General features: G+C 35.0%; 1 protein-coding gene across 4 annotated transcripts in view; it reads left to right on the top strand.

The window, feature by feature from the left end:
• Nucleotides 1–23289, top strand: part of USP8 (ubiquitin specific peptidase 8) — a 57558-nt gene that overhangs the window by 24282 nt on the left and 9987 nt on the right. For 3 of the 4 annotated variants that reach the window (XM_069483822.1, XM_069483812.1, XM_069483802.1), the window contains 7 exons: nt 2263–2425; nt 5056–5098; nt 7595–7739; nt 11990–12152; nt 14725–14869; nt 15159–15382; nt 18900–19484. In XM_069483822.1, coding sequence (XP_069339923.1) covers nt 2263–2425; nt 5056–5098; nt 7595–7739; nt 11990–12152; nt 14725–14869; nt 15159–15382; nt 18900–19484 — 1468 coding nt within the window. Of the gene's footprint in view, nt 1–2262; nt 2426–5055; nt 5099–7594; nt 7740–11989; nt 12153–14724; nt 14870–15158; nt 15383–18899; nt 19485–22103; nt 22188–23289 lie in introns of all 4 variants that reach the window. The other variant, XM_069483793.1, reaches the window with a different exon arrangement.

Below are 23289 nucleotides of genomic sequence, written 5' to 3'. Positions count from 1 at the left end.
AAACCTTGCAACCATATAATTCTATTTACCACCCTTTATGCTTTATGCATTAGTTGTCACATATATTACACCTGCATACATTAGAACCTTCCCCCAATATAGGGTTATAATTTTTGCTTTAAATAGATATGTGTGTTTTAAAGAAATTGAGAGGGAAAAAAAATAGTCTTTTATATTCACCCTTATATTTACAATTTCTGGCACTCTTCATTCCTTCTTGAAGATACAGGTTTTCATCTAGAACTGAAGAACTTCCTTTAGCATTTCTGGTGGCCGATCTTTTGGGAACAAATTTTTGGTATTCATTCATCCAAAAATTCTTTATTTTATCTTCATGATTCTTATAGGATATTTTCACTAGATACAGGATTCTGGGGTGAGGGCTTCCCCCCTCCCCCTACCCCCCTTTCAGCACTTTTAAAGGTAGTATTCCATAGTCTTGGCCTCCATTGTTTATGGTGTTTCTGATGTGGAAATTCATATCAGTCATTCATATCATTGACACCTTGTATGTAGTGTGTCATTTTTCTCTGACTCAAAATTATGTATTAGTCTTTGGTTTGACTGTTGGCTAGGGATGGTTTTCTTTGTATTTTTCCTGTTTGGGATTCTTTCAGAATTAGCTGGGTTCCTTAGTATCCGCCCCATGTGTGCTTAATTCAGGTATCAGCTAGCGATTTGGGTAAGTTTATGCAAAGAATTTGGAACTCTGGCTCTGTGGGATTAGGGTTTTTATTAGAATTTGTAGCTGCTTCCAGCACCAAAGCCTACCTAAGGTGTAAAGCCAATAAAAAATGGGAAACTTACTAGATGCCCTTCCTTTCTCCTAAGTGTCAGCCCACATCCGTTTTTTGCCTGATTGTGGTTGCTATCCAGTGCCTTCACGTAGTTATATGTCATCCAGAGTTTATAGTTGTCTGTGAGAGGTTCCGCACAATAGGCATTACCAAAATTAGAACCCCCTCCCCATCTTTATTTTTTAAGGAGAAAGAATAGCATTTTAAAAATAGTGTGTGATAATTACCATCATTGTGTTCCTATCAAGCATAGCAATCATTTCAAGCAATAGAATAAATAATTCAGAAGGAATTGCTAAGCATAAGGATAGAAATTAACTGCTTAAGTATTTAGAGGAGAAACACTATTTTCCTTATATTGCTTCCACTTGAGGAGTAGCTCAGCTTTGTGTTCCATGCTAACTTTCTTTTCCAAGAACTACAAGTATAATTTCTTGTTAAGTGGATGCTTATCAAGTTAGAATTATCTTATTGATAGATGGCATATTTTTGGTCACTATTAACCTGATGTTGATAATGTGGTAGGAAATAATTTTGAGTCTAGAAGTCATTCTTAAATTAGGCTTAAAATTTTTAATTTGTGAAGCTGGCACAATTCTTTGAGATGTCACCATTTCCATTGCATAGTCTTATTTATTCATTCAGAAATTTTTCATTGTGGAACATTCATTCAAAAGAGTCTATAAAATATAAAGATATAACAAAAAATAATAAATGAAAACTATTAATTCATTTTTTACTAATTATTGGCCTTAATTATTCATTTCCTCTGCCCCTGATCTACTGTCTCTCTTTTAGTTGAAACTCACAGGCAATGTGTTGCCTATGATACTTAGGGCAAACAAGGTTGCAGGTCCTTGATAACATATGTTCTCTCCTGGAAATAATAGTAAACACTGAATGTAATTTAATAAGGAATAGTTCCAAATTCCTTGGATATCTGCTAACTATAGTTCGGATAGCTGTTTAACTTCCAATAAATTGGAAATTTCAGTGAAGTCATCATTTTAGAAAAAAGTAACCTGGTGACCTAAGTTATACCACCCCCCCAACCCCGTGTGCTGGTAATAGCTTTTTCAATGCTCACTTTAACATTTTTACTCTAAATCATAAACACAAGTGTGACACTTAGATATTTTGCAGAGAGAATTAGGGACTTATAAGTCCTTTAAAAAGGAAATTGCAGCAGATTTAAATTATTAAAAGGTTGAAATTAGTGGGAGAGAAAGAGCATTAAATAACTTCAACTTGAGAACACGTAGTTTCTTTTCAAGATTTTTGGGAAATTTGAAGTAAATTTACAGATGGCCTCAGAGGGCAAATGTATGACTTGTGGTTTGTAATGGAACACTGGCAGAGTTAGATTTCAGTTGGAAGGAGAAAGTATGTAGTCAAAGCAGAATACTAATTTTACTTTCGAGAATTATGCCAGTAAAAGACATCTTGACTTCTTTTTTTCATCTAGATATGAAGAAGCTGAAGTTCGGAAAAAACTTGAGGAAAAGGACAGACAGGAGGAAGAGCAGCTCCAACAACAGAAAAGGCAGGAAACAGGAAGAGAGGATGGTGGCATGTTGGCTAAAGGTTCTTTGGAGAATGTATTGGATTCCAAAGACAAAACCCAAAAGGTATTTCAAATTTATTGTGTGAGTTAAAAGACTGGTTCTGTTTGTCAGATGATTTGCTTAAAAAGAGTTGAGACAAAAAGTTCTTTTAAGGGTAAAATTTAATGTGTTTTAATTAGAAATTGAATTAAATGTTGTAGCTTTAGTTGATTCCAGGTTTTTATATGAGTTTCCAGGCAATTTTTTTTTTTTTTTTGAGACAGAATCTCACTTTGTTGCCCTGAGTAGAGTGCCATGGCATCAGCCTAGCTCACAGCAACCTCAAACTCCTGGGCTCAAGCCGTCCTCCTGCCTCAGCCTCCGGAGTAGCTGGGTCTACAAGCACACACTATGATGCCTGGTTAATTTTTCTATTTTTAGTAGGGATGGGTGTCTCGCTCTTGCTCAGGCTGGTCTTGAACTCCTGAAGCAATCCTCCCGCCTCGGCCTGCCATAGTGCTAGGATTACACAGAGCAATGTGTTCTGTACATGAATTATTTTTTTAGCAGTCCCTATAAACTTAATTACAGCAGTAGAAAGAGCGTTTGAGCTGTGATTCAGTATATCTAGTTCTAGGCCTATTCCTGCCTCAGTTTCCTCATTTGCCAAATTAAAATCTTGAAATACATGATCTTTAAGGTTTCTTCTTTCTAATAATATAATTTACATTAAAAGAAAGATTTGGTGTGCTACTTTATTTGGCTTTTATGTGTTTCTGAGATCTCATTCTCTTACCTTTGCTTTTTCCTCCTTTCTCTCCCCCGGTTTCCCCTTCCTTTTTCTCTCCCTCTCTTTGAGTTCTGTTTAGCTTGCAGTCTTTTCAGCTAAATCATCTGTTTGCCAAAAGCTATCAGTGCCTCAGTCTGTACCTGCCAGCTATCACCGTATCTCCCTTCCTTCACCTCCTCAGAAACTATTCTTCCTAAAATATAATTTCTTCTGTGCTGCTGAAATCCATGGAAAGATTTCTGCTTTGATTTTTTTCTTAAGCATTTTGTAGCTTTCACCTATCATTTGTGCGTGGATCATCTGTTTCAGTAAGAAGTAGCTGTTGAATTGTTTGTGACACTGGGCTAGGGACCATGTAAAAAGAAGTGAAGAAATCTGGTCTTTTAATTTTAGGAACTCATAATGTAAGATAAATAATACTGCCTTAGGGAGATGTTCATTTATAGATCAAATGGCTGAAATAAAAAAAATAAGCCTTGAAATATGAAGGGAGTTTTTAATCTCTTCATTTTGTTGCCTTTCCAACAACAGTGCCAACCACTTTTTGTTACTTTTATTTTTGTGTAGCCTTTTTACTTTGAAAAGAGAATATAATTAACCCCTGTCACCCAACTTCAATAATCAGTTAACATTTTGCCTTATTTCTTTTATCTGTCTCCCTCTCGTTTTCTTTTGTTGGAGTATTTCAAAGCAAATTCCACCTTTTGTACCATTTTACTCCTAAATATGTCAGTATACATCTCAAAAAGTCATTTTCTTAAGAACAACGTTATTTGCCCATCTCACAAAATTAACAATAATTCCCTTAAATAACCTAATACCCTGTATTCAGATTTTTCCACTTAAAATGATTTTTTAGAGTTGATTTGTTTGAATCAGGATCCAAACAAGTTAGACTCAGTGTCTTTTGATTGCTGTGTCCCTAAAGTCTCTAAAATAATCTCTGCTTGAGTGTTTCTTCTCATTTTTTGTTTCAGGCATTTGATTTTTTTATACTAGAAAATGAGCCACATTCTGTATTTATCCAGTTGCTTCCCTCTTTGTGTCATTTTATATGTTTTTCTATTTCTCATATTTTCTGTAGGCTGAAATTTTGACCTAAAAGCTTAATTAGATTCAATTTTTGGTTTTTGGCAAGAATGCTTCATAAATGATACTGTGTACTTCATGTTGAATCAAATTAGGAGGCACATAATGTATTTTTTTTTCTTTTTTCATTTTTAGTGATATTAAAATTGATTAATAGATTCAAGTGGTTCCTTGGTTTTCCCATCTATAAAATGAGTTAATACCTTACAGCAGCATTCCCCAACCTTTTTGGCACCAGGGACCCATTTCATGGAAAACAATTTTTCCACGGATGGGGGTCAGGGGAGTGCTCAGGGATGATGCAGTCATGGGGTGTGGCTGTAAATACAGATGAAGCCTCAGCTAGCCCTCCTGCTGTGCCATTAGGCCGCAGACCTGTACTGGTCCTCGCCAGGAGTTGGGGACCACAGAACAGGATTATCCCATTCTGTCTTCGTTAGAAAATGTAAGCTATGTAAGTAGCATTTTGTATTGCTTCGTTTTCCTTTAGTTATGTAATAGAGGACACTGAATGGGATAGCCAGAATTTTTGTTTCATTTTAAGAAATACTTTCTAATTAAATTAAATTTCTGTATAATTTGTGCTTCTAAATTATATTTGATCTTTAATTGAAGAAAATTTTGAGGAAATGCCCTTTGATTCTGATATGTTGCTATTTATTTTAGCTGTTGTCTACTGCCAAAGTAACCTGGTAATGCCATTATTATTCATCTGTAATTTTATAGAATGCCAGTACTCTGCATACCTCATGTCTTAGTGTTTCCATTTTAATGAAGTATTAAAGTTGAACTTTTTGTTTCTATCAAAGTTTAAATTTTTTCTCCTATGCAATAGATCAATGGTGAAAAGAGTGAAAAAAATGAGACCAAAGAGAAAGGTAAGTGTGTGCAGAAAGAGAAAGTTCTTTTAGGTTCTTACTGAGATCTTTCAATCAGAATAAGCTTCTGATTTTATACGATGAGATTCGTCGCATTGTTGTCTAATCCCTATGAAAGCTTTATTATTTTTCATAGCCTGTATAATTATATTGAAAATGTCTTAGGTTCTTTATCATGGGAGATATTTTATGAATAATTATAGCCTGACATGATAAAATATGGTAATATGCAGTTAAAAATGTTAAAACCACTGTGCTTGTTTTCTTTTCAAGACAGAGTTTAGTAATAGTAGTTAAAAGTATGGACTTTGAGAAGTCAGATTGTCTGGGCTTTTGAATACTGGCTTCTCCTCTGAATTTCCATGTGATCTTGAGCATGTTATTTAAACTCTCTACTTTAGTTTCTCTGTGTATAAAGCGGAGATAATAGTACCTATTTCATAGAGTTATTGTGAAGATTGAATGAGTTAATATATGTAAAACTCTTAGAACATATGGGAAACTTTAATTATTAACTATTATCATTTATGACCCTAGTCTGTAGACTTAATTATTTAAGAGGCCTCTTGCCCCCCAGAAAAAAGAAAATCCAAATTAGTAATTTGAAAGTTATCCATAAGTTGTGGTGATGTTCTAGTCACAAATATGTGACCTAAACAAGACTTAGGAAATTGCCTTCATCTACTAGAGAAGTTTTCCCTGTCTCAGAAAAGATTTAACTTATATATAATCATATGTAACACTAAAATAAATTCTCGACTTAAGATATTGCCATACAACAATTTTAAAAATAAACTGAGTACTATAAGGTACCTTCCTAAAACCTGTTATCAGTTCATTCCAAAATTAGTTTTTATCCATTTGTTCCTTTGTATCTCATCATGCCTAGATGTTATCCTTTTCAGTGGTTTGTTCTCAACTTGTTTAATCTGTTTTGTTGTCAAAATGATCTCGATGGTTAGAGAGGGAAGTAGGATGGTTATTAGGAGCTGTAGGTATTTTAGCTTCGGAGCTAGAGACTACCTTCAGTTCACAGCTCACTGCTAAAATAGTTCTTTTTTTTTTTTTTTTAAAATATTCAAATCTGCATTTAATTTTAAAAAATGAGAGGAACATGGCTCTTTGAAAGCACAATAAAAAACAAATAAGACCTAACCTAGACTGGGAATGGGGATTACAGTGTCAGGGAAGATTGCTCTAGAGACAAGATGCTTCTGTTCCATAGGTAACAATTTAAAATAGTTCTTTATGTATCTAAACTCTTGTAGTGCTTTTTAATCTTTCACTTCAGGCTGTAGAGTGGAGGAAAAATAGCAACATAGGAAATATTTGTTTTGGCAGATTGCATCCCCTCCAAAAATTAAATTAAAAATTACATTAGCTTTACTTAGTTTTCTTTTTATTGGCCTTCTTAAAAAATAAAATAGCCTTTTTTCTTTCTGGCTTGGAGCTAACAAATGAACATCAAGTAGAATGAGGATTGGCAAACTTTTTCTTAAAGGGCTAGATAGTAAATATTTTAGGCTCAGGGTGCCCTGTGGTCTTGGAAGCAACTATTGAACTTTGCCGCTGCAACATGAAAGCAACCACAGATGATATGTAAACAGGTGAGTGTGGCTGTGTCCCAGTAGAAACAGGTCATAGTTTGTCAACCCCTGATGTGGAACACAAATAACAAGCTTTTGGCTTGTTATCCTAGGAATACTTAGAAATCAAAAAGTTTTTCAAATAGCTTCCAGAAGACCCCATCGAAGACTTTTTAAAGAGAATTTAGAACCTTTTGAGAATTTTTGAACCATAGATATTTCTTCTAGTTAACATTTTTCTGATGTCTTAATTTAAAAAAACAGAAACCAGACTATTCTCATAACATACACAAATTGATTTCTTTTATTTTATACCAGCAACAGAGCCAACACCAGATATAGTTGTAACTCCAACAGCAAAGTTTGATATTTAAGTCTTTATTTTATTTCTTTATTTATTTTGAGACATGGTCTCCCTCTGTCACCCAGGCCAAAGTGCAGTGGCGGGATTATAGCTCACTGCAGCCTCAAAATCCTGGGCTCAAGCAGCCTCAGCCATCTGAGTAGCTGGGACTACAGGCACGTGCCACCACACCTGGCTATTAAAATTTTTTTTGTAGAAACAGAGTCCACCTATGTTGCCCGGGCTTGTCTCAAACTCCTGGCCTCAAGTGATCCTCCCGCCTCGGTCTCCCAAAGTGCTGGAATTACAGGTGTGAGCCACCGCACCTGGCCCCTGATATTTAAGTCTTTCTAAACAGAATACTGAACTGGTTTCTTGATAAATGTTTAAAACACAAATTATATTTAATATTAGTTTAAAAGATAAATGGTATGATGGAATGGCAAACATATGACACTCAGTACACTTTGCTCTTAGAAAAAGCTATGTTTGTCCTGTGTTTAGTGATATGCCAGCACATGCAAATTGGTGTTTCTTGTCACTTATACTGTCTCTCTCAATTCCAAGGAGCAATCACAGCAAAGGAACTATACACAATGATGATGGATAAAAACGTCAGCTTGATTATAATGGATGCTCGAAGAATGCAGGATTATCAGGATTCCTGTATCTTACAATCTCTCAGTGTTCCAGAAGAAGCCATCAATCCAGGGTGGGTCATTGTGTATTTAGATAAAATAGTCAACTCTGGACCCTGGTAAATGTTAATATTTAGCAGCCAAGCTAATTGTGATGAAGTAGTCTTCTCTATTCCTATTGGCCATTTTATTCTTTGCCCCTTAAAGACCCACCTTACCCTTTTTGAAGAATAAAGTCAGGGACATTCCAGTTTGGCTGTTTTCTCCTGTCTGTGGCATTTGGAATCTTACTAAAAGAGAAATGAAGCAGCCTTTGTGTGCTCTCTTTCTCCAGGTGTTTGTTGACTGCGTTCTTTGATTTTATGTTTATAAGCTTGTGAATCAGATGTGCCAAATTACTAAAATTGTGAACTAATTGAATTGTTTTACATATCAAAATTCCCCATGCTATTATCTGTGGTAAAAGAGTGTACAGATACTTTTTTTAAAAGAAGAGCATAGCTAAGTGCTTAAGAAGAGTATAGGTTTTGAAATTAGACTGTGTTCAAATAACTCTGTCACTTATTAGCTGCATTATTTCTAGCTAGTGACCTAATTCTCTAAGCCCATGTTTCCATCCATAAAATAATAGTACCTATCTCATAGAGGTTTCAGGAGGTTTTAAATGAGAAGTGTTTTACACACACATTTTACCACAAGGCCTGGCACTAGTAAGGACTTAAAAAAAAGGTTTTCTTCTTATTTCTTCTTTCTTTTTTGGTAAGAAGGCTTTTAACTTATAAAGTAATTTAAATTTACTTGCATGAGCATTTTGTACATTAGAAATCATCCTGATATAGTGGCAGAGCTAAACCTCCAAATCTAAGGCTATTTTCACTATTTTGAGTGTTCTTATATAAGTCATATAACCTCGCTGAGTCTCAGTTTATGGAATTGGATTAGTTAAAATCTATGGTCCATTTTAGGGCTAACTTAAACAGCATTCAAATGTGTGTGTGTGTGTGTGTGTGTGTGTGTAATATATATATTTTTTGAAATTGGAGACAGGATCTTTGCCAGGGCTAGAGTGCAGTGACATAATCATAGCTCACTGCAACCTCAAACTCCTGGCCTATAGTGATTCTCCTGCCTTAGCCTCCCAAGTAGCTGGGACTACAGGCACACATCACCATGTCCAGCTAATTTTTCTATTTTTGTAGAGACCAGGTCTTGCTATGTTGCTCAGGCTGGTCTTGAATTCCTGGGCCTCCAGTATTCCTCCCATCTTGGCTTTCCAAAGTGCTGGAATTACAGGCATGAGCCATCACGCCTGGCCTAAAGTATATATTTTTAAAATTAGGTAATAAAATCTATAGTTCTTGGCATATTGCAGATGCTTGATAAATGTTTGAAGAACAGAGTGCTTTGTAAATATGCTGTTTAAAAATTAGAATGCTTAGTCTAATGAAGCAGGTATGAATATATTCCCAGGATTTGAAAAGACAAAGTTATAATAGTTTTTGGATGGTCTGTGTACTAACAGAAAGTTCATGGTCATTATTGAGTTTACACTGGAGTTTCCCAAAATGTGAGATTGGACAACTATGAAACTCCTGGTGATTTTAGGTTGAAGATTGAAGAATATTGAATTGCATGCTAAAAAAATTATTCCCTTTTGAGTTAGTTAAAAAAACGTTCAGTTGGTGCCAGTATACCGTTTTAATATTTACTAATCTCTCTTAACTAAAGAGAGCCGGTCTCAGAGCTTTCTGTAAGCAGTAGCATCTGTAGCTAGCTGATACTGATTCCTGTATTTTTCATTGTCTATTTAAAAATTTTAATACATTATAGGACATATACAGAAATATTTCTATCCTAAGTGTTTAGTCCAGTGAGTTTTCATAAACTGAGAGCACCCACTTAACTAACATTGAGACCAAGAAACAGGACATTATCATTACTCCAGAATCCCTGATATGCCCTCTTTACTGTTACTACCCATGTCCCCACCCACCCAAGGAAACCACCAACTTACATATATTATATATTCTTTTTGTCTCCTTATATAAATGGAAGCATACAATATGTAGTCTTTTATGTCTGGCTTTTGTATTCAACCTATGTTTGTGAGAGTCATCTCCATTATTGTGTGTAGTTGCAGTTTGTTTATTCTTATTGCTATATGGTGTTCTGTTGTGTATAGCAGAATTTATTTATCTGTTTTATTTTTAGACTTACCTTTTATTATTAGATTTGATGCTGTTTTTCCATGTATATAGGGGCATACAATTTCCTATTAAATTTATTACTTTAAATTCATTAATAATTAAATTTAAATATTGTATAATAGGGCAGGTAGAGCAAAGTTAGAGCAAATTGTGAAGATGATACATGAAAGACTGAAGTTTGGGAAACACTGGTTGATACCATTGTTTCCCAAAGTGTTTACTGTAGAGTACTAACCCTAAGAACAGTATTTAGGCAAATATATCCCTAGAGTTGGAAATGGTCCTTCAGAATGTCACATTTCCTTTTTTCTCATTCTTTGTTGACTACGCATCTTTCTGATCATTATATATCAGGAGAGGATATTATGAGACAATATTTTATATATCTTACTCTTTTCTTCCTAGAAGATACAGTAACCAACATTATTATCTAGGAACAGGATTTCTAAAAAAGTTATTTAAATAATCCAAACCATTTAGTTTTTCTTGTGGATAAAAGTTTTACCAATCCTGCCCAGCTTGCCAGTTGAATACTGAAATGCCTACTATATACTAAATGCTTTGCTAGGAATAATATGGATGGAACTCCTTACTTGCAGGAGTGAATCTGTGTCACTCATTTATTCAATCATTCAACAAACATTTATTGAGCACTTACTATGGGCTGGATTACTATGGTGCTAAATGTTGAGGTTAAGCTATTGAACAGACAAAAATTGCCTTGGTGGAGCTTTTATGTTAACAGGGAGGTGGTATAGGAAAGACAGACAAGAAAACTTAAAGTGCATATCATGTCTGATGTTGGTGAGTGCTATGAGGTGGGAATGTCAAGTATGTGTGTGTTTGGGATAGTCTTAAAACTTTAATCCAGGAAGGTCTCATAGAGAAGTTACTAGCAAGCCTTGAAGTGATAAGGGAAATGAATGATGCAGATATCTAGGGGAAGAGGGTTCCAGACAGAGACCCTTAGGCGAAAGCATATCTACTTGAACCAGGAATAACAAGGAAGGCAATAACGAGTGAATGAGTAAAAGCAGCAAGTAGTTGGAGATCAGGGCATTCAGATAATAGGATTGGGAGTTTATGTGTGTGGCAGGTTGTAAGGAATTTAGCCCTTTTTTTTTGAGACATTGGGACAGGGTCTTGCTTTGTTGTTCAGGCTAGAGTACAATGGTGCAGTCATAGCTCACTGCAACCTCAAACTGCTGGGCTCGGGCGATCCTTCTGGCTTAGCTTCCCAAATAGACTTTAGCTTTTATGTGAGCAAAAGGTGATGTGAACAGCGTGTTTTAATGTAGAGTTGATATTCGCAGTTGATGATGTAAGAGACAGCGTAGCAAAGTAACTATGAGCTAGATTGCTTGAGCTTTAATTCTGGCTCCACTTATCAGCTGTAACCTTTGGCAAGTTACTTAACTTCCTTGTGCCTCAGTTTTCCCATGTATAAAATGAGGGTAATAATAATGTCTACCTTACAGGATTGTAGTGAAGATTCAATGGGAGTAAAGCATTTAGAACAGTATCTGGCACATAGTAAATGCTGTGTTTGTTACATAAACATTTTGGCATTTGGTTAACTATTTAATTATCTGTATAGGTATAAGAGAACTGAAATACGAATAATGTTACCCAAGTGATTGATTCCCAGTTTATATTTGGCTGAGAGAGGTGCTCAGACGACTTCCTCTGTTTTCAGTTTGGGTCATTTTAAATTGTTTTTTTAATTTTTATTTTTTAGAGACAAAGTCTCTCTATGTTGCCCAGGCTGGCCTCAAACTCCTGAGCTCAATAGATCCTCCCTCCTCAGCTTCCCAAGTAGCTGGGATTACAGGCACGTGCTACCACACCCAATGGCCCTTTTTTAAAAAAAGAATCAGAATTGAGTCTACTTTTAGTCTAATAATTACTAAAATAATATTCCAACATTATGCAGTAGTGAAGGGGTTAAACATTTTAGGCTACTTAACATCTTAATATACAGTCTGACCTTAGAAAGGAATCTACTTGAAGTTTATAATGGTGTGGTACAGACGGTAGAACAAAACTCAGTGTCTTATGTTAGTATATTGGGACCTCTCATCGACTTTTGCCCCAATGCAAATGTTAATACATTTCAGAGTCACTGCTAGTTGGATTGAAGCAAAACTCCCAGATGATTCTAAAGACACATGGAAGAAGAGGGGGAATGTGGATTATGTGGTACTTCTTGACTGGTTTAGTTCTGCCAAAGATTTACAGCTTGGAACAACTCTACGGAGTCTGAAAGATGCACTTTTCAAGGTTAGCAAGTTTCCTCGTTAGTTTACTGTAATTGCAAGCCTTCTGTGGTTGTTAGGCATGTTGACTAGTTTATCTTAAGTACTAAAAGACCTGTCATGCTTTGATTGTAGAATTTTTTAAAATTCAGTTTTAAAAGATTGTTTTGAATCACCAGATAGTAACTGATGTATATAAAACAGATTAGAATTTTCAGAAATATAAATTATCTGTAAAATGTTATTTTTTGTTTTAGAAATTAGATTATAAAACATAAAAGCAGAGGAAGAAATCATCAAGAAAAAAGGTAGATAGATTTTACTTCATAAAATAAAAACTTAGGTATGAAAAAATGTCATAAGACTTGAAGACAGAAAGCAAACAAGAAATATTTGCAACAAATATGGCAGTGGTTTAAAACACCTAAAATCTTCAGAGCTTTTACAAATAAGAAAAATACGTAAAGTAAGATAAAATAGTAAAATAAGTAGTGAAGACCAACAGACATGAACAAAAGATGAAATGCAAGTGGGCATAACCATAAAATCGGTCAACTTTACTGGTATCAGATAAAAGCAATTAAAAAAATGAGTGCCATTTTCACTGATCAAATTAACAAAGAGTAAAAAATAATACATTCATCCCTCAGTATCTGTGTGAGATTGGTGCCAGGACCCCCACAGATACCAAAATCCAGGGATGCTCAAGTCCCTGATATATAAAATATTGTAGTATTTGCACATAATCTATGCACATCTTCTCATATACTTTAAATCATCTCTGGATTGAGTATAATACCTAATGCAATGTAAATGCAATGTAAATAGTTGTTATACTGTATTGTTTAGGGAATAATGACAAGAAAAAAAGTCTGTTCGTGTTAAATTCAGACACAACCATCATAGGCCTAACTGCATTTTCAATCCGTGGTTGGTTGAATATTACAGATACAGAGGGCTGAGTGCTCAGTTTAACTTGTTAAATTATTAAACAATGATAGCCCTGAATTCTGGTGATCATGTGGTGAAAATAAAACTCATTCTGCTAGTAAGGGCATCAGTTGATAGAACATTGCTCTTTAGTAAGGCAGTCTTAAAAGCCTTAAAACCATTCGTGCTTTAAAATAGGGAATTCAGAAATTTACCCAAATACAGGCTGATTATTTGAAACTGCTAGTATTCAGTTGGCTCTGACCTGCAAAAATGGCAATTTCATAAAGTTCAGCCTAAGATATGTGAAAGTTTAGTGTATGCTAAAGGTGACAAAACAAATCTGTGAGGAAAAGATGGACTGAAATGAAAGGTTGAGACAACCGGATAGCCAGTAAATAAATGAAAGTGGATCCCTGCCTTACTTCTTAGACCAAGCTAGATCCCAAATGGATCAAAGATATAAATGTGTAGGTTGAAACATTGAACTGCTGGAAGAAAATGTTGGTATTTTCATTATCTTGATCTCAATCCAAGATTCCATAAAGGAAGATCAGTACATTTAACTGTAAAAAAAAAAAAAACCACCATAAATAGAGTAAAAATCAATCAGGAAAAATATTTGTAGACCTATTTTCCCTAATATTCTGAGTACATGCACTGTTTACTAAGAAAATAACAAGTAACTATAGAAAAATGGGCAAAGGATGAGATTAAGTCATAGAACAATATAAATGATTAATAAACATATGAAAAGATGTCCAACTTCACTAATAAATGCTAATTAAAACAAGATACCATTTTATGTCTACCGGTTTGGTAAAAATTGTAAAAATTTATAATGGGCATTCCCATATCCTGGTGGTTATGTGTATAAATTCGTGTAGCCTTTTTGAAGGGCAACTTAGCCCTTCAAAAGTCAGTCAAACTTTTAAACCAGCAATTCTACTTGTAGGTAATTATCCTAAAGAAATATACAAATATATATTTTTAAGCGATCATTTCTCAGATTAGCAGTATATGTTGAAAACATTAAAATGTTCATGTGCCTTGGCCCAGCAACTCCACTTCTAGGAATTTTCCTTAAAGGAGTTGATGGGATATGTGCATGTGTAAGGATATTTGATGTTTATCTCAGCATTGCTTATAGTTAAATGGAGAAAAAAGTGTTCAAATATTCATTCAGTTTTGATATGTGTGCATGTGTGTGTATAAAATAGAATAATACTTTACCTAGTCATTACAAATGATGATATAGCTCTTCATTAATGAAAAATGTTCATATAAAAAGCAGCAGCATAAAAGTTTCATTGTTTTGCAAAATTGAAATTAAAAAAGTAATGTTTACATCAAAAAATGTCTGTAAGAATAAATTCCAAAATGATGTTAAGTGGTATTTCTGGGTGGTAAGATTATGAGTAATTTTTATTTTATATTAATGTATTTATTTTCTAATTTTTCTTCTAAGATCCTGGATTACTTGTGTGGTTTTTTTTAAACCTGATTTATATATCTATCTTATTTGAAATTTTGAATTCAGTTCTGATTTTTCATCATTTAGAAGATAAATCTTGTCTTTAAGGGAACAACTTTAAAATAAGTTTGTTGTGCTTTTAGCTGTTGAGAGATTTCTGCCATATTAAAAATACTGTTTTCTGATTTTATAGTGGGAAAGTAAAACTGTCCTGCGCAATGAGCCTTTGGTTTTAGAGGGAGGCTATGAAAACTGGCTCCTTTGCTATCCTCAGTATACAACAAATGCTAAAGTCACTCCACCCCCACGAGGCAAGAATGAAGAGGTGTCTATCTCATGTATGTATGTGCAAATTTTTGTTTAAGATCACTTCAGTAAAATAGATTATTTATGTTTTCAGGGCAACATTCTTGGTGTGTTTTGTGTGCATTTGTCCTATTAGATAGCAGTTTGTTTTCAGGCATAAAAATAAAAGCCTAGAAGTTGATGTTTTCTTTAAGACTGTTGTGATTGTCTTTTCATTTAGTTTACATTTAACTATCGCATATAACATGCATGAGAAATATAAGTACTGTTGATGGGGTTTGTTCTTCTTTAAAAAAATTATTATTCTTTTGGGGATTTTAGTGAATTTTACTTATCCTTCGCTGGAGGAACCAGTTCCTTCTAAACCTACTGCCCAGATGCCACCTCCTCCCATAGAAGTAGATGAAAATATAGAATTGATAAATGATCAAGATGAGAGAATGGGACCACTGAAAATATCAACTCCAGTTGAACCAATTGCTGCTTCTAAATCTAATGTTTCACCCATAATTCAGCCAGTGCCTATTATAAAAAATGTTCCACAGGTATGTTCTTGATTTTCTTTTAACTGTATTCTCTTTTGTTTAATATTATTTTAAATATGTAGTATAGAAATGGAGTTTAATATATAATCTTTAACCTCTTTAAAAAATACATCAGTTAGAAGAATCTGTATGTTTTGGTACCTTTTTTATAAAAATTTTTCATTATAATTCAGCCCTATTACCACAACTATAATTTAAAGGATTTCAAATCCATCTGGCAGTCCATTTGCCACAAGCAGTACCAGTAAAAGATTACATTACCACAGTGATCTAGAACAGCCCTTTCAGGATTTTAGTATTATAATTTGACCCATAGTATTTTCCCAGAGTTTGGCTTACATATGAAAGATGTGTGATATCAATAATTTGGCTTTAAATAATACTTTATTCCATTTCCTTAGAATTTGACACATAAACAAGCATGTTTAACAATAATCATTTAAAAGTTATTAAATAACTAGGATGTTACAATAAAAAAATTATAGTTTTTTTCTTTGTTAGGTTTTATTTGAAGATTTACTAATAATTCCCCTATGCATTTCCCAATAAGATTTTTTTTAGCATTCATTTTTAATTTTTTTCCCAGAGATATTTAAAACAATATTTCACATTTGAAGTGGATGACATTTGATTTGTGGAGCAGCCTATTAATAGAAAATTTAGTAATTTTTTTGTTATAAAATGAGGTCGTTCATTTTTTTAAGGTCTTTTAATATTGCAGAGTAAATCTTAAGAATACATAGAATTTGCTTAACCTTTTCTTAAAATGCAAATTTAAGAAATTCTAGAAAGAACATATGTTATTGCATGTCCTTTTAATTTAACATATTTCAACCCTAATCCTTTTCTGTCTCAACATGACTTTCTGAGGTATGTACAATTTATTAAACGTATTTTGAAGATCTTTGATATGAAAGACAGAATGAAGGTTTACAAATATAAGATATGGATTCTTCTTATATTTAGAAGGAGAGCCATGTACAAAATCAGCCATAGCATGAGCCAGAATATCATAATTACTCTACTAGTCACTGGAACACAGAGCAAGGAGAAAAATTTTAGCTGAGTAGATCGGGGAGGTCTTCATGGAGGAGGTAGTATTTTATCTTGTCTTTAAGAGTAGGATTTGTGCATGGAAGAAACAAGTAGAAAATTGTATGACTAAAGGCATAGGGTTTATGTTGGGACCAGTGAGAGTTTTGGCATGTGTAGGCATTGCTCTCTGTTGGCAAGAGGAGAGTGTGATAGTAGATAAGATTGGAGGGATGGACAAGAGTCTTCAAGAGAGACTTGGATCAAATTTGAGTCTTATCCTGTAAGCACAGGGAGCCATTGAAGAGTTTTAATCTTAAAAGTACCATGATCATAGCTGTGCTTTTTAAGATTAGGAAAAAATGGATTGATCTACCAAAACGTGAATGGAAACAAAGAGACATTGTCTCACTTTGTCACCCATATGATCTATAAAAGCATAGAGACTGTGCCTGACATATAGTAAATAAATATGATGCTGTGGGAACACATAAAACATTCCCTGACAACTTCATAAGGGATAAGATACTAATTTGTTTCCTTCAAGTTGAAGGAACTACCTAAATTCCTGATTTAATGAGTTAAAAGTTTATTACCGTAATTTAACAGCACATTAATCTAACACCATTGGAGTGTAGGCTAGAGTGCAGTGGCGCAGTCATAACCTGCCTCGAACTCCTAGGCTCAAATGATTCTCCAGCCTCAGCCTTCCAAGTAAGTAGGACTATGGGTATGCGCTACCACACACAGCCAATTTTTAAACATTTTTTGTAGCGATGGAGTCTCACTATGTTGTCCAGGATGGTCTTGAACTCCTGGCCTCAAGTGATCCTCCCCCCTCAGTCTCCCAAAGTGCTGGGATTGCAGGCATGAGCCACTGCACCTGGCCAGATTTTTTTTTTAAAGTGGAAAGACAGAAAGGTAAGTGAAAAGGAAAGAAATGATTTTTTTTCTATATTAACTTCTTCCTACTTTGTTTTCTAGTGGAAAAATATAAAATTTACTTTGTAAGAACACTATGTAGGTTGTTACTGGCAGATGTTCTTATAAGTTCTTACTTTTGTTTCAGTACGCAATATTCTCAAGAAATGATGTTACAGCCACTTTTTACAATGGTATAGAGTTAATCTCCTGTAAAGGTGATAAACTGTCTCAACTTGAAGGAAACCAATTAGTATCTTATCTTTTATGAAGTTGTTGGGGAATATCTTACTTGTTCTCTTAGGAACATATTTATTGACTATGTGTTAGGCACAGTCTCTACCCTTTTAGAGTTTATATTCTAGGAAGGAAGAAAGATTTTAAATAATTACAGTTATTTAATTAAAATCCCAATAGGTGCTATGAGCATAGGAAAAGAATAAGGTATTATGAGATTATGTGTCAGGGGACTTGGCTAGTTCTAGGAATCAGGGAAGTATTTTCTGAGGGAGAGATATTTCAGCCAAGACCTAATGTTGTGGGCATTATCCAGATGAATAGCTGATACAAAGGCCTCAGTTGGGAGGGAGCATGGCATCTTTGAAGAATTTTTTTTTTTTTAAATGGTAAATATGGCTGGTATACGGAGTAATAAGATTAGCAAGGTAAGACCACACAATCAGATTAGATGTAATCTGAGTACAGAGGGTGGCAATTAAAATAGGATCCTTTCCTCTTTCCTGTCCTCTTTCCTTTCCTTTCCCTAGATGGGTCCTCACTAGGTTGCTCAGGCTGGTCTCAAACTCCTGGCCCTCAAGTGATCCTCCTGCCTTGGCTTCCCACGGTGCTAGGCATGAGCCACTGTGCCTGGCCTAAAATAGGGTTTTAAGCAGGGGAGGAACATGATCAAATTTGTTTTAAAATGAGAAAATGAGTACTCTGACTATAATATGGAGAAATAGATTAGAAAGGAGGTAAGAAAAGAGATGAGCAACTAGTTGGAAGGTACGCTATTGTCCTGGTGAGAGAGGATGTTGACATGGACGTGGCTGGTGGTAGCAGAGATAGAGGGACAGATATAGGAGGAAATTCATCAAATTGCAGAAGGGATGGGAAGGACATATCATGGAACACCCTGGTTTCTGGCTTGTGCAGCTATTTAGAGAGTGGTTTCATCCATGAGATAAGGACCATGTTTGTTGGGGGGAAATACTGAATTCAATTTTGGCCATATTGAGTTTGAAGTATAAGTGTTGACACTCACGTGGAAATACTGAGTAAGTAGTTGGATACATGGAAGTGTAACTTAAGTCTAGGTATGCCCAGGTCTAGGTTTCATGTTTTAGAATGAAGACCTTAGTAATTCTTTCGTATAGAGAACACATCAGGTTGAATTAAAGTGTTGAATCAAGAGGAAGTGCCATTGGAAGTGCCTTCTCCCATTTAAGTGCTACCTTGTGAGAAATCTTGACATTGAATAAATTACAAATAGCTATTCTAGCAGATGTTGTCTCCACGAAGTGACAGTTCTTGTATCATGTTTACTTTGGTTTTGTTGCTCTAGATTGATCGTACTAAAAAACCGGCAGTCAAATTGCCTGACGATCATAGAGTAAAATCTGAAAGTACAGATCATGAGCAACAGTCTCCTCAGAGTGGAAAAGTTGTTCCTGATCGTTCCACCAAGCCTGTAGTTCCCTCTTCCACTGTCATGTTAACAGATGAAGAAAAAGCCCGTATTCATGCAGAAACTGTTCTTCTAATGGAGAAAAACAAACAAGAAAAAGAACTTCGGGAAAGGCAGCAAGAGGAACAGAAAGAGAAACTGAGGAAGGAAGAACAAGAACAACAAGCCAGAAAGAAACAAGAAGCTGAAGAAAATGAAATTGCAGAGAAGCAACAAAAAGCAAAAGAAGAAATGGAAAAGAAAGAAGGTGAACAGGCTAAGAAAGAAGATAAAGAAACCTCAGCAAAGAGAGGCAAAGAAATAACAGGAGTAAAACGACAAAGTAAAAGTGAACATGAAACTTCTGATGCCAAGAAATCTGTGGACGATAGGGGGAAAAGGTGTCCAACCCCAGAAGTGCAAAAAAGGTCAACAGGAGATGTGCCCCATGCATCTGTGACGGGGGATTCAAGTTCAGGCAAGGTAAGCAGAAACAAACAGTATAAATTGCCAGCAAAGTAAAATCAAGTGTATATAAGAAGATGGTAACACCAGTGGCATTCCATAAACAGGGTAGACATTTTGAATAGTTTTTTCAGGGATGGTAGAGTGTACTCAGCCATCCACATTTGCTCACCTACTCTCCTTTGAGGCAGTGACATTTATGAAGTGATTGGTTGGCACTAGAATTGCTTTTTGTGTCTTTGAGATAAATAGCTACATTCTCCCTCCTCAGCTTCCCAAAGTGCTGGGATTGCAGACATGAGCCACTGCGTCCAGCCTACGTTCTTCATTTTTATGTTTGATGTATGATCTTCAAAAGACTAGAATCTTTTATAATCTTTCTCTCAGTATGGAGAAGTTAGGTGCCAATATTTGTATGATAGAGTTTCTATCTGGTTAGAATATGTCCAAAATTAGTGATCTAGATGGCCCAACATTTATCTTTGCATATAATGATTTTTTTGGTCAGATCTATTTCATTTTGTTTCCTGCTTTTTTATCTATTCAGATAATATTAGCAATAACTCAGTTAATGTTGCCTTTTTCTGCCTTTGGCCACACACCCAAAATTGATGCCCATAATTTTGGAGGACATTTCTCCTTGTTACTCTTGTTCAGTTTAATATCATGCTTTTCTTTTTTTCTCCATTATGCAATTGACAATGCCTTTTCCTTTTGAATACTAAACTAGTTTTTATAATAGCGGGAAGAGTTATAGTCCTTTTTACGCATATGTAAATGGAAAAACAAAACAGTTTTTGGTAGTATGAAAATGACTCGTGATGGAAGGTGAAATACCATCTCTACAGGAATATCAGTTTCTATACTTCTCAAGCAGCAGTTCATGCATGTTACCAAAATTAACAATTCAGATTAAAGCCACACTTATCCGGGGAACACTTACCTGGTAACCTCTACTATCAAAAATACAGCTCTGATGCAAACACCTTCTAAACACCCAAAATTGGGGAAATGGAGCCGATGTACTAAAACTCTCTAACTTTATTCACAGGAGAAACAGAGCTTGTGAGCTCTTATTTAAGATATAATTTATATATTATTCATTGAATACCTACTATATGCTATTTACTCTTAATGGTAACCCCATAAGGTATTTAATTTACAAGTGAAACTGAAGCTTAATGGTTAAGTATTTGCCTAAGATCATGTAGTGAGATTCCAATGCCACTTCCTATCCATCTTGCTATATTAGAGGCATGCAGTCTTTAGCATTCATTCATATTTGTGGGGTAATTTAGTGTAGGTACCAGTATCCCTACGCATCTAAGTAAAATTAAGATTGCATTCCCAGTATGCTCCTTTAAAAAGTTGAGAAATATGTAATTTATTCTAGAATAAATTTTATTATAATTATTAATTTTTTAGTTTTTACTAACATCATTTTTTATTTATTTTTATTTATTTATTTTTTGAGACAGAGTCTCACTGTTGCCTGGGCTACAGTGCCATGGCATCAGCTTAGCTCATAGCAACCTCAAACTCCTGGGCTCAAGCACTCCTCCTGCCTCAGCCTCTCTAGTAGCTCGGACTACAGGCATGTGCCACCATGCCTGGCTAACTTTTCTACATATATTTTTAGTTGTCCAGATAATTTCTTTCTATTTTTAGTAGAGACGGGGTCTCGCTCTTGCTCAGGGTGATCTCGAACTCCTGACCTCAAGCAATCCTCCCTCCTCGGCCTCCCAGAGTGCTAGGATTACAGGCGTGAGCCACCGCGTTCGGCCTAAAGTCGTTTTTTAATAAGACAGAACATTAAAGTGATTTTTTAAAATAATGTATGGTGTTAGAAAATATAGAGTTTGTATTTTTGAATATTGGTCTGTATAAAATTCTATAATCTCTTTATCTTTGTAATACTTAAAATTGTTTTGGATCACAAGCCCTTTCAACGTAACCAAAATCATATGGTATTTAAATAAAAGAATAGTGTTCAAATGGGGCTATGAGGTTATGGAGAATACACACTAATGATTAGCATTTTATACTTGGCCACATGTTGAGAACTAGTGCTTCATAATCTACTTTGTTTGTTTGTTTTTGAGAAAGAGTCTCACTCTGTCACCTGGGCTAGAGTGCTATGGCGTCCGCCTAGCTCACAGCAACCTCAAACTTCTGAGCTCAAGCAATCCTCCTCCCTCAGCTTCCCAAGTATCTGGGACTACAGATGTACACCACCACACCCAGCTAATTTTTTCTGTTTTTAGTAGAGACGGGGTCTCACTCTTGCTCAGGCTGGTCTCAAACTCCTGACCTCAAGCGATCCTCCTGCCTTGGCCTCCCAGTATGCTAGGATTACAGGCGTGAGCCACCGCACTGCACCTGATTTTCATCTTTTTTTTTTTTTTCTTCATTGATTCATCAGAGTTTTTAGTTCTTTATCTTTAGTGTTAGGAAATTCCAGATGGACTCAGAGGTATTTTGAATTTGATAATAAAATAGAATAAACTTTTCAGAAGTCTTATTTTTTTCCCTTTTACATATTTTTGTCTCATGAATTTGGTTGTATTAGCTAGTGATAGATAGGTTTATGTTGGAGAAAAGTTTTCTTTCACTTCTGTAATTTTAACAATTTTACAGCCTAAGATTAAGGGACAACCAGAAAGTAAAATTCTAAAGACAGGAAATTTTAGAGACAATACAGAGGATACCAAAAGAAATAAAGTAAAGTAGTTCATTGGGGGGCAAAAACTGGGAAAAAACATTGTAACCATGTGGTTATCTTTACCACATTGTCATGCTCCATTCTGAGATCGACTATCTAATGGAATCTTTGCCATCTTTGGTAGTTGTTTGTTTTTACATGATTAATCCATTTATATATTAAAGGGAATAGAGTTTGTCTTCCTAAAGTTTGATAGTATATTCTATTCATTTTATGCAATTAAAAAGTACTTAAGCTTTACCATATGATCCAGCAATTCTGGCCTTACCATATGATCCAGTGGTTGCCAGGAGGTGGGGCAAGGGGGAAATGGGAGTTATTTAATGAATACAGAGTTTCAGTTTTGCAAGATGAAGAGTTCTGGGGATTGATTGCACAACAATGTGGGTATACTTAATGCTACTAACCAGTACTCCTAAAAATGGTTAAGATGGTGAATTTTATGTTATGTATATTTCATCCTAATTTTAAAAATATGCTTTTTATAAGATATCTTTGCATTTGTTTTTAAGAGCTTAATTGAAGTATAATTTGCATACCATAAAATTCACACTTTTTTTGTGTGCAGTTCAGTGATTTTTAGTAATTTACAGAGTTGTGAAATCATCAACACAATCCAGTTTTAGAACATTTCCGTCACATCAAAGAGACCCCTGTGCCCAACTTAGTTACTCCCTGGTCCCACCCTCAAGCCCTGGGCACTACTGAATCTACTCTTTGTCTTTCTAGATCTGCCTTCTCTGGGATATATATACAGTCATCCCTCAGTCTGTGCGAGACTGGTTCTGGGACCTCTCACAGATACCAAAATCTGAGGATGCTCAAGTTCCTTATATAAAATAGTATAGTATTTACATATAACCTATGCACATGCTCCTGTATACTTTAAATCATCTCTGGATTATTTATAATACCTAATGGAATGTAAATGCTATGTAAATAGTTGTTATACTGTTTAGGGAATAATGACAAGAAAAAATGTCTATACATGTTAAGTACAGATGCACTTTTTTCCCCAAATATTTTTGTTTAGTTGAATCCATGGATGCAGAACCCACAGATATGGAGGGCCCACTGTACAGTCTATCGCATCTGTTTTCT

This window comes from Eulemur rufifrons, chromosome 2 (assembly GCF_041146395.1).
Source record: "Eulemur rufifrons isolate Redbay chromosome 2, OSU_ERuf_1, whole genome shotgun sequence".
In the NCBI taxonomy this organism is placed as follows: Eukaryota; Metazoa; Chordata; class Mammalia; order Primates; family Lemuridae; genus Eulemur; species Eulemur rufifrons.
This window is presented reverse-complemented; position numbering and strand designations above follow the sequence as displayed.